The 11,525-nt window shown below is 53.0% G+C and overlaps 1 protein-coding gene and 1 long non-coding RNA gene across 10 annotated transcripts in view; one reads left to right on the top strand and one right to left on the bottom strand.

Moving 5' to 3' along the window:
- Positions 1 to 244: 244 nt before the first annotated feature.
- Positions 245 to 11,393, top strand: LOC121484997. 5 transcript variants are annotated; one of them, XR_005986173.1, is made up of 5 exons: positions 245 to 438; positions 932 to 1,038; positions 6,544 to 7,397; positions 9,694 to 9,818; positions 11,261 to 11,393. It is a non-coding gene; the product is annotated as an uncharacterized LOC121484997 (long non-coding RNA). The 5 variants fall into 5 exon arrangements; XR_005986176.1 differs by having other exon boundaries at positions 6,516 to 7,397; XR_005986174.1 differs by having other exon boundaries at positions 821 to 1,038.
- The window catches only part of IGDCC3 (immunoglobulin superfamily DCC subclass member 3), a 43,516-nt gene continuing 39,383 nt past the window's right edge, over positions 7,393 to 11,525 (bottom strand). For 3 of the 5 annotated variants that reach the window (XM_041744921.1, XM_041744919.1, XM_041744920.1), the window contains exons 12-14: positions 11,241 to 11,379; positions 10,898 to 11,117; positions 8,664 to 10,649 (exon numbers count right to left, since the gene is read on the bottom strand). In XM_041744921.1, the coding sequence (XP_041600855.1) occupies positions 10,425 to 10,649; positions 10,898 to 11,117; positions 11,241 to 11,379 (584 nt within the window). In that variant the 3' untranslated portion in view covers positions 8,664 to 10,424. Of the gene's footprint in view, positions 7,666 to 8,340; positions 8,422 to 8,663; positions 10,650 to 10,897; positions 11,118 to 11,240; positions 11,380 to 11,525 lie in introns of those variants that run through there. The other 2 variants (XR_005986171.1, XR_005986172.1) reach the window with 2 other exon arrangements.

The following is an 11,525-nucleotide window of genomic DNA, read 5'->3' as shown; positions in this document are numbered from 1 at the left end:
ACTCTGGGCAGCTCCTAGGCTCCAAGGGGAGAAGATACCAGGCTCGTCCTTAGGACGCTCGCTTGCCAAGGCCCCAAGCAGGGATGACAGACCCGTGGCGCATATTTGCTGCAGAAGGAAGTAGTCCTGTATGAGAGGGTTAAGCGAGGTGCAGAGGAAGGGCCAAAGCAGAAGCGGTTCTAATTGGAGGGATCAGGGAAGACATGGGGGGGCGGGGTTGTGGGAAGGGATCTGGGAAAGAAGGGGCCGATGGTTGGTCCCCCTCCAGGCTGAAGGAGGCCCCACTGTGCCTGGCGTGTCTGGAGAAGCCCGGAGCCCAGCTCCGGATTGGACTCAGCGCCAGGAGCCAAGAATTAGGCTCTGTTCTGAACAAGAAGAGGAGCAAGCATGGTCTTGGCTGCCTTCCACAGCTGACGTTTACTGCTCACAGCACGCAAGGTAGGTGCTGTCCTCATCCATGGTTTCTAGAGGAGGCAGTGGTACCAGGGGTTCAGGGATAGTCCTGGTCACGTAGCAGGACAGCGGCTGAGGGGGGATTTCAATCCACGCCTGGGCTCTGAGCCCCTGGATGCCACTGCCTCTTGGGAGGGGACCCTGAATGCCAGCTCAAAGCTGCTGTACTGCCCTGGGAGCAGCGAGAAGCTATGGCAGGTTCCGGATGCAACCTGCATTTTAGGACATGCCCAACTTCTTCCACCCTCCCTACTCCAGGGTCTGACATTTCTGGGTCTCTCCTCAACGTTCAGAAAGAAAGACTTCATCTGAGCCAGTTTAGACCATTCCCTTCGCTCCCCACGTTCCCCTGCCCCCTCCTCCTCAGCACACAGACAGCAAGTCAGCAGACAGCACGGCCTCAGCACAGGAGGCCCACGTTCCAGCCGCAGCTCCAGCTCCAGACCCTGCTTCCCTGGGCCTCGGTTTCCTCCCCTAGATGAAGGGATGACGGAGGGGCCCTGCCTGCCCACCGCAAGGCTTTGAGAAGACTCAGATGGGGAACGTGGAGGTGTTCCACAGTAGCCACCGGAAGCGGTAAGAGAGGTATCGTCTTTTTTTTTTTTTTTTTAAGATTTTATTTATTTATTCATGAGAGACAGAGAGAGAGAGAGAGAGAGAGAGAGAGAGAGAGAGAGAGAGACAGGCAGAGACACAGGCAGAGGGAGAAGCAGGCTCAATCCCGGGACTCCAGGATCACGCCCTGGGCCGAAGGCAGATGCTAAACCACTGAGACACCCAGGGATCCCCAGAGGTATGTCTTTAACCCGGGGCACTCAGGACTCCAGGAAGGCTCTTTCCCTTCCCCAGGAAGCCCCTGGCTCTCCGGCCCTCTGGCTGGCTCCCTTTCCACCCGGAAGGCCACATCAAGCTTTCCTCAGACCCCTCAGCCTGTGCAAAACAGCGCCCGCTCTGGAAATCTCGTAACCGTTCACTCGGCTCTTTCTCGAGCATCTATTAAGTGCCAAGCCCCGTGCAGCAGATGAGAGCTTCCTGGCTGCTCCGAGGTGCAGGTGCAGGTCCCAGGTGCCCTTTCATGCCTCAGAGCCCTCCCCGCCCCTTCCTCCAAGGCCTCCTTAATCCCGACTCCTAGGAGCTGCGTTTCCTTCTGTTCCCGCAGCTTGTTGCTGCCACCGTCCGTCCGAGGACACGTTAGGCTGGCGGGCTGGCTGGCAGTGATTGTGTTCAAGCCTGTGCTGCCGCCCTGCTGAGGGCCTGGTCTGCCCCTCAGGTGTGGGCCCGGCACCTCAGCCGCTAGCGGCAATCCTCAGTCCCCAGAGCCGAGCGGAGCCAAGTCCACAGGGTGGCAGCAAAGCCCTCTGGTCACGACCCTCCTCCCCGGGAAGGGGGGCTTCCAGGCTGGAAACCTGCGTCCAGAGTCCCCCTCCGCTGTAGGAGGCCTGGCCAGGGGCAGAGGTCCCCTTGAGCTTGCTTTCTTCTTCTTTTTTTTAAAGATTTTATTTATTTATTCATGAGAGACACAGAGAGAGAGAGGCAGAGACACAGGCAGAGGGAGAAGCAGGCTCCATGCAGGGAGCCTGACGTGGGACTTGATCCTGGGACCCAGGATCAGGCCCTGGGCTGAAGGCGGCGCTAAACTGCTGAGCCACCCGGGCTGCCCGACCTTGCATTCTTCTTCTTTATTTGATTTTATTTATTCATTCATGAAAGACCCAGAGAGGCAGAGACACAGGCAGAGGGAGCAGGCTCCCTGCAGGGAGCCAGATGCGGGGACTCCAGGATCACGCCCTGGGCCAAAGGCAGACGCTTAACCCCTGAGCCACGCGGGTGACCCTCTTGCTTTCTTCTTGATCCCACTCTTCACCTCCCACTTTGGGTCACCTTGCCCTGCCCACCCCAATTTCTCTGCCTGTGACAATGGGATCATTCGAACACAAACTGCATACTTTCCTCATTATGAATTCATTGAGTCTTTTCAGCCTCTTTTTAGAAATGTTTTCATTTTAATTTTAAGATTTATTTATTTTGGGATCCCTGGGTGGCGCAACGGTTTGGCGCCTGCCTTTGGCCCAGGGTGCGATCCTGGAGACCCGGGATTGAATCCCACATCGGGCTCCTGGTGCATGGAGCCTGCTTCTCCCTCTGCCTGTGTCTCTGCCTCTCTCTCTCTGTCTGTGACTATCATAAATATAAATAAATAAATAAATAAAATTAAAAAAAGATTTATTTATTTTTAGAGAGGGAGCAGGGGGAGGGGCAGAGGGAGAGAGCTAATCTCTGGCGGACTCCCCACTGAGCGCAGAGCCCCACACCGGGCTCAGTCCCACCACCCTGAGATCATGACCCAAGCTGAAGCCAAGAGTCAGATGCTCAACCGACTGAGCCACCCAGGTGCCCCCAGCTACTTTTTTCTTTTTTAATGACAGTTTATCGAGATGTAATTTATATACCATACAACTTATCCGTTACAGTGGGCAATTTAGTAGTTCTTAGTATATTCGGAGAGTTGTGTAACCACCATCACAACCAATTTTATTTTTATTTATTTTTTTAAGATTTTTAATTTATTTATTCATGAGAGACACACACACACACACACACAGAGGCAGAGACACAGAGAAGAAGCAGGCTCCATGCAGGGATCCCGACATGGGACTCGATCCCGGGACTCCAGGATCACACCCTGGGCCAAAGGCAGGTGCCAAACCGCTGAGCCACCCAGGGATCCCCACAACCAATTTTAAAACATTTTCCTCACCCCAAAAAGAAAACCTGTGCCCGTTAGCAGTGACTCCCCATTTCCCCTAGCCCCCAGCCCTAGGCAACCACTTATCTGTTCTCTCCTCTCTATAGATTTGCCTATTCTGGGCATTTCATACAAATGGAACCGTCTGATATGTGGTCCTTTGTGACTGACTTCTTTCACTTAGCATGATGTTTTCAGGGTTCGTCCATTTCACTGCTAAATAATATCCTATTATATGAATATACCCCATTTTGTTTATCCATTCATCAGCTGGGGGGCATTTAGATAATTTCTACTATTTATCACTAATCTTATAGCTATGAACATCAAAGTGCAAGTTTTTGTGTAAACTTTTGTCTTTTCATTTTTCTTGAATGTACACTGAGGAATAGAACTGCTGGGTTATCTGATAACCATATGTCCAATCTTTAGAGGAGTGGACACTGCTTCTCATGACAGCTGTACCATTTTACATTCCCACTGGCAGTGTCTGAGGGTTCGGAGTTCTCTACGTCCTCAACAACACTTGATATCAAATGACTTTTTTTACTTTAGCTATCCTAATGGGAACAGAGTAGGATCCCATTGGGGTTTTACTTTTTATTTGTTTAATGTGCTTATTGGCCATTTGCATATCTTCTTTGCAGAAATATGTATTCAGATCCTTTTTCCATTTTTATTATTAATATTTAAGTAATCTCTATGCCCAATGTGGGGCTCAAACTCATGACCCTAAGATCAAGAATAACATGCTCTACTGGCTAAGTCAGCCAGGTGCCCCACCTTTGCCCACTTTTAAATTGGGTTACTTGTCTTTTTATCATTGAGTTCTTTTTATCTAGAATCTGACTTCTTCATATATTCTAGATACAAATTCCTTATCAGAGATGTGACTTGCAAATATTTTCTCCCATCCTGTACTTGTCTTGGTACTTTCTTGATGGCGTCATTGGAAGCACAAAGGTTTTAATTTTGATGGTGTTGAATGTATCTGCTTTTTCTTTTCTTGATTGTACCTGTGGCATTATGTTGATTTTTGCCTAATCCAAGGCTACAAATACGTACATCTATGTTTTCTTCTATGTGTCAGCTTTTACATTTTTAGGTTTTTGCTCCATTGTGATTTTTTTTACATGGTATGAGGAAGGGGTCCAAATTCATTCTGTTTCATGGGGAAGATCCACTTGTCCCATTGCCATTCATTGAAAAGTATCGTCTTCCCCATAAATGGTTTTGACATCCTTGTCAAAAATCAATTGACCGTATATGTGAGGGTTTATTTCTGGGCTCTCAATTCTATCCTATTGGCATGTATGTCTGTCGTTATAGTCATTCCTGTAGCTTTGTATAAGGTTTGAAATCAGGAAGTGAATCTTCCAATTTTGTTCTTTGTTTTCAAGATTGTTTTTGCTATTCAGGGCTCCCTGTATTTCCATATGAATTTTAGGCTTAGCTTATCAGTTTCTGTAAAGAAGCCAGCTGAGTCAACAACCCTTTGAGGTAGGAACATATTATCCCAGTTTTACAGATGAGAAAACTGAGGCCTGGAGAAGTTAAGTCAACTGCTCATAGTCACATGACTAGGAAATGGCTGAGCCCAGGGTTCAGACCACCACGCCAGCTCCAGGGGATGCCATGCTCCTCACTCATCATTCTCAAGAACAGAGCATGAGCTCTGGGCCAGCTCTCAGGTGGCAAAAGCCTGAGGGTTTATGGCCAGTGAACCACCAGCTGGAATTAGAGAAGGTCCTCTGTATGGTGGCACCTGAGCAGGGCATGGAAGAGAAATCACTCCTTTTCCTGGGGCTCCAGTTCTTCCTACCTTAGTCTCAGCCTGAGTATCTGGGGGGCTTAGTCAAGGGAGAGGTGACCCCAAGCTTCCAGGCACAAAACTCTCCTGTTACTTAACCCAAGATAGTACCATAGTAGCCAGGGATTGGACCAAAGGGTTTTTTCTTTGTGATTCCGGGACAGTGTCCCCAGCATTCCAGTTAGAGGTCCTGTTCCTGCAGGCCTGCCTTCAGCAGTTACTAAGTGGGTCCTGGGGATACAAATTCATGTAGTGGGGAGCCAGAGCAGGAGGCAGGGAAGTAAATTCAGAGCCCTGAGCAGCACAGAACATGAGAGGCATTCAGGGGAGAAGGAGTCTCAGGTTGTGGACATTTTGGAGTGAGGGCCAGCGCCAGACCCTGTACTGCGGCAGTAGGCACATGGCACAGGGTGACCATCGGTGTCCTTGGGAGAACCAAGTCCAGGTACATCCCTCGAGCCCAAGGAGCAAGGTCTTTCCTCCCTGGTCAGCCTGGCTCCCTTAGTCCTTCTTTCCACCTCCCCTCTCCTCCCGCCTTTCCTGCCCCAGGTGACTCCAAGAGGGCCAGGGAAGCAACAGAGTTCCCAAATCAGATCCTATAAACTTCTTTGTGAGAGGAGCAGAGGTTTAGACATCCCTGTCCGTGACCCTGGCCTGGACCACTCTTGGTTGTTCCCACCCCTTCATTTCCTGCTTCTAATCCAGACTCCCCTTTCCCCATCCCTCCCCCACCACCGTTCTTCTCCCTCTCCCTTCCCTCCAGGCTCTGGAGCACAGGCCACTTTTGGGAGTCTGACTGAGGTGAGTGGAAAGGGCTCCAGCTGGGCTGCGGCCGTACTGGGTGCCAGCCCTGGCCCTGCCTCTAACTTCCCTGTCCCCTTGAGCAACTCCTGCCCCATGTGGGCACATCTGTCTCATGAGAGAGACAGTGGTCAGCTCCAGCACATCATTCCGGGGTCTACCAACCCAGGCTGGTGGGGCTCTCGGCTTGCACCCACCTTCTTGGCCCCTCACCCCTCACCCACGAGGTTAGAGCTGGTGGTGGTGCTCCCAGGGACTGTCCCGCCTCCCCGCGGCTTCGAGACTGAACACCCGGGTCATCTTCATCAATAATAAGTGGGGCTTGTGCAGGAGTGGGGAGCGCCCCTGTCTTCCTGCAGCCCCAGCAGCAGCCCCTTTTGGCCGTTGCCCTCATGGCGGTGAGGCGGGGGCTTCTGGTCCACGGAGCCCCCAGCTCGCACTTGTTCTCCACCTGTACCCTGAAGTGGTCCTGGGAGAATTTTAAAATCTGTCCATAACTTTGACTTTACTCCCATCAAAAAGTGGAATGTGGGGCAGCCCGGGCAGCTCAGCGGTTTAGTGTCTGCCTTCAGCCCGGGGTGTGATCCTGGGGTCCCGGGATCGAGTCCCACATAGGGCTCCCTGCATGGAGCCTGCTTCTCCCTCTGCCTGTGTCTCTGCCTGCCTCTCACTGTCTTTCATGAATAAATATATTTTTTTAAAAAGTGGAATGTAATTCCCCTCCCTGGAGTAGGACCGGCCTCAGCAACTTGCTTCTAGTGGGCAGAACGTGATGTCCGGAGTTGGATTCAAGATGATGATGCAGTTTCGGCCTGGCTCCTAGTCCTCCTTGGATCCCAGCCACCATGCTTTGAGGACCCGAGGCCACAGGGAGAGGCCATGTGGGGGTGTCGAGGCCAGCAGCCAGCATCAGCCACCAGACATGAGAGCCAGTGAGCCTTCCGATGATTCCAGCCCCAGGCTTCAAGCTGCCCCCGTCGGTGCCCGGAAAAGCAGACAACTGTCCTCCTGAGCCCTTGCCCAAACCGCAAGTGTATGAACAAAATAAATGTTAGATTAAGCCACGAAGTCAGGGGTGGCTTGTGACAGAGCATTAACAATCGGAGCAGGTTGCAAGCCCTGGCGGCTCTCTGCCCAAAGACCGTGTGTATGGGGCCGAGTGTCTTCAGCCTGAGGCCATGGGACTATTTGAGATCAGGAGCCAGATTCCAGTCAGCACCCCCCGCCACCCCCCACCCAACTTTGACGCCTATTTCTGCTAATCTTCCTAATTGGAACCCTGCTTCCCTTTACCTTCACTTGGTTCGTCCTTGTTAGAACAGCCCTGCTTATATTTGCATGTAATTTGTGTATAATTTGCATACATCTACATGGGTCATATTAGGTGGTTTCTAAATGTTTCCAGATGCCTCTCTGGGGAGGGTACTAGCATCTTGGACTCTTGGAGGGGACAGGGGCACCTGGTCTACTCCTGTCTGCTGCAGGATCTGCTTGAACAGATGACAAACCCATCACCTTCCCAGGCAGCCCTTGGATGGCTGGCGGCGTCGAAGAATTCCTGTGTTGCAAAGTTCTGTGTCAAGAAAGGTGAGGTTTTAGGTCTATATTGGGGTTTAGCTCTTTTCTCTGGGAAAATCAGGGCAAGTCAACCACCTCCCCTGGAGACTCAGGACAGGTTCCGCGGTGCGTCAGGCTTCTCAGTTTGGCGTCCACACACCATCACTGTTTCTGGCCTGGCCTCGGCCCAATGGCCCCTGCACACCTCTTCCACAAGTGCCAGGCCAGGGGCTTTCAAATGTTCTCTTAGGAGCAGAACTCTGTTTTCTCTCTCACAGTCCTGAGATCAGAATCTGAGCTGAAATCAAGAGTTGGACACTTAACTGACTGAGCCACCCAGGCACCCCCAGAACCCTGTTTTCAAATGAAATCTCATGAAGAGCCCAACATATAAGACAGATGGAAGTGGAGCTGCTCTCGTTGAGTATGAGCAGGGAGAGTGGAATCCCCCTGCAGAGAGGTTCACCCCCATACCCTCTCCACAGCTGGAGAAGCCCAGCCCCCTAGAGCTTCCCAGGGGGAGCTCTGACTCTGTTTCTGCGGTAGAGGCAACACCGACCTTCTTAGCAGTTGCACTGCACCACTGCCTTTTACTAAGCTTGAGGCCCTCTGAGACCTCCGGGTCTTTGTCAGCACAACCACCTTTAAGCCGAGTCTCTCTCGGCCTATCCCGAGCTTTGGCAGCTCCAGACCTGGCTCGGGAGCCTGGACTGAGGAGCAGACAGGGAGTAATGGAGACGCCCGGATGGGGATTATGGCTGTATGCCCTGGAGAGAGACACTCAGCCAGATCCCATTCCTCAACTTTAGATTGGGGATGAAAATAGTCCTTCCTGGTAGACAATGCATGAAGAGTACCTGGCTCAGTATGGGTGAGCTGTCACTACAGAGCCGAGGGACTGGCCTCAGATTCTCACTACGGGCTAAGGAGGTGCTGAGAGGCGGTCGGCACCCAGACCCTGGAACCCGATGGCCTGGTCTGGACACAAACTCTGATCCTGCCATGAGTGGCTGTGAGATTTTCAACATAGCCTTCATTTCTCTTGTTTCATCATCTGTAGAATAAGGTGATAATAACTAGACTACCCCCCCAGAAAGGTCGTGGGGACCTAGGGGACCTCCATATGTGTGCAGGGCCCAGGATGCATGGTGCCTTAAGTGGTACACCAGCCAGGCAGGGGTGGGGGGCTGCTGTTATTCTTATTCTATTCTGGGCTCTGAATTTGTGAGGGTCGGCCTGGCCCACCGCTGGCCACCCTAACCCCAGCACCTGACACAGCCACCAAAATACTCAAGGTTCACTTTGGCAACAGGACTTTTATTCAGTCAAAATGAGTAGAATGTGACAAAAGTCAGGTCAAGTCAGGCCAGGTGGCTCCTCATCCCGCTCCTACCCCAGACCACTCTTCCCATGGGAGAGGGGTCTGCAGGATTGGGGGGGGGCACAGAGGCCAATGCGGGGACACAAGGGGCACCGAGTGGGAGTTCTGAGGGCCTTTGGCATAGGCCCAGCATTTGGGAGGAGGGGCGGACTGCCTTTTCCCAAGTCCACATGGACACTCCAGTCTTCTAGGAAAACACCACAAATCCTACCTTCTTTATCTAATTAACTAAACTTAAGGGGGGGGTTCCCTAGAGGGTTGGGGGTCAGGGACTTTATGGTCTAATCTCATACTTAAGGGATACACTTATCTTTTTTTTTTCCTTTAAAAAAAAGTTTTCCTTCTATTTAAAAAAATGAGTTAACCAAAAATAGGTATTTGTTTCCTTGGTTGTTTTTTTCTTCTTCTTTCTACTTTAAGTATTTCAAAAAACACCACGACAGAAAAAGAAAAACAAGAAGTCACAAGAACATAAATCTTTAAACACACCTTGTATAAAAATATCTTCCAGCCACATCTGCAGACAGCGGTCATTTCACTGTCCAGGGGTTGGGTCAAGCAGGCTGCGTCCCATGGGACAGAGGGCTGGGCCACCTCTGCCAGGGAACCCCCCGATCCAACACGTGCACACCGGTCACACATACGGTGCCCGCCGGGGCCCAGTCTGCTGCAGGGCTCTGTGTCCGGGCAGGACAGGAGGCAGGCTGTGGGGTGACACCCCACCCCCAAGGCCTGGGCAGGGAGAAGGTCATCGGGATGGATCCCAGTCAAGGAGCAGTTGGCCGAGGGGTCAGAATTGGGAGTGGACAGATGAGACCAGGTGCAGCAGCAGCGTGCTGGAAGGTGGCTGGTTTGGAGCGATTTATACTTCAAGGAACACCTTTTCCTCTAATTTTTGGCTTCTTTTCACATTTTCTTTGACTCATCCCATCTTTATTTCTGCAGGTCCTGAGAGGCCCACCGTTGGTAACTTAGCCTCTGGCCTCCTCTCTGGGGGGCGATAGAAGGGCTGCGGGCAGGAGGAGGGTCCAGTGATACAACACAGGCCCGGACAGACGGCGAGCCTTGAGGTAGAGGTTTTCTTTCACACCTGGAAATGGGGAAGTGCCTTTTTTTTTTCTTTTTCTTTTTCTTTTTTTTAAACTCTAGATGACAATATGGGGAGGGAGAGGGGGTGCCCCTACAGGGGCTTGAGGTAGGAGTGCATTTGGGGCTCTGTGGGGTAGGGGGGCTAAGGCCACGGCCCAGCTCCCCCAAGAACATTCATTCCGGCTGAGGTAGGTACTGAGAGCCAAACAGCAAAAATCCATCCTGAGAAAACAAGGTGGTGGAGGGTGATAGTGTCAGGGGCCCAGCCACAGCAGGGGCGTATTTTTGAAGTCTAATTCACTGTCCTCTCTTCTTCTTCTTCTTCTTTTTATTTAAAGGAAAACATTAGTTCAGTTCCAAGTCATGTGGACACCAAGCAGAAGTGAGGGGGGACGGGCTCCTCCAGGAACCCCTCCAGGTCCTGGGGGTCCCTGCTGAGGCTACTTTAGATCTTGACCACCTGAGGGGCAGTTGGGACAGAAATGCTGGGAAGCCCCCATCTGAGTCCCACATGACAGGAGAAATCTTGCCTTTGACCTGAGAACGGGGTGGGGGGGTCACCCCCTCCAGCACCTGCCAGACACTGGCTACTGTCCCGAGCAAGTCGGCTGGGCAGCTGGTGCTGTGGAAGGCCGGGGAGCCTGTCCTTCACTGAGGAGGCTGGGGCCCGCATCCTGGGGTGGCAGGGCAGCCGCCGTGCCTGGGCAGGGGGCCTTGGCTTCTGACATCATCTCCTCCAGAAGGCTGAATCCCTCAAGCGGCAGCCTGGAGAACTGGGTCTCCTCACACAGCGCAGGGGCCCCAGGATCCTGCTAGGGAAAGGGCCAGTCACACCGGCGTCAAGCCCACGAGCCCCCAGCCACAGGGTCAGGCCCTGGGCCCCATCCCCAGGGACTCCAGGCCCCCCTGCCTGATTCAGGCGCTCCTAGGGCAGCACCAGCCATACGTTCTGTGCCTGGAGCTTGGTGAAGGGCGACGACCAAGGTGAAGGGAACGCAGGATTGGGAGGTGGTTGGTCTGAGCCTGAAGCAGGAGGCCGGCTCAGGGTGGGGGCACTCACCATGGCTCTGGGGTCAGGTCTGGGGTCTGGCCCCCCTGCTGCCCCAGCTGGAGGGAACAGCTGTTCCAGTTCTTTCGCATCCACACGCTTCTTATCTCGGCCCAGCTGGGCCCGCTCTCCCCGGCCCGCCCCGTTCAGTGCCAGGATGCCAGGATCCCTTGGGCTCCGGGCGCCCTGAGGAGGGGAGAGCTGGTTCTCTACATCCTTACACAAGAGGACCCTAAGGGGTGAGCCAAGAATTAGGGGGAGGGTTTCAGGGGGAGGAACAAAAACAAGGATGGATGCAGTGAGCCCCCAACTCTCTCTCCCCACGCTGTCCCCCACCCTCCTGCCCCAGACCCACCTGCCCCTTTGGCCGAACAGGAGGAAGAGGACACAGAAGATGATGCAGGTGACCCCAATGTGAATGCCAATGACGATGCCTGTGGTGGACGTTTGGTTGGTGGCTTCCTCCTTCCGGCAGTCACAGGGTGGGCTCAGGGCTAGGGGCAGGGGCAGGTTGGGAGCTGTGGCTCTCCTGGCCTGCAGCACCTCTGGACACCCAGCCTCTGGGGGCTCCTCCTTCCTCAGCTGTACCCACTTCCATGTCTGCACTGCCTTTGTCTTATGGGACCCCAGCCTGACTTTT

Source organism: Vulpes lagopus, chromosome 2 (assembly GCF_018345385.1).
Source record: "Vulpes lagopus strain Blue_001 chromosome 2, ASM1834538v1, whole genome shotgun sequence".
NCBI classification, from domain to species: Eukaryota; Metazoa; Chordata; class Mammalia; order Carnivora; family Canidae; genus Vulpes; species Vulpes lagopus.
The sequence above is the reverse complement of the archived record's forward strand: the minus strand, read 5'-3'. Positions and strand labels throughout refer to the sequence as shown.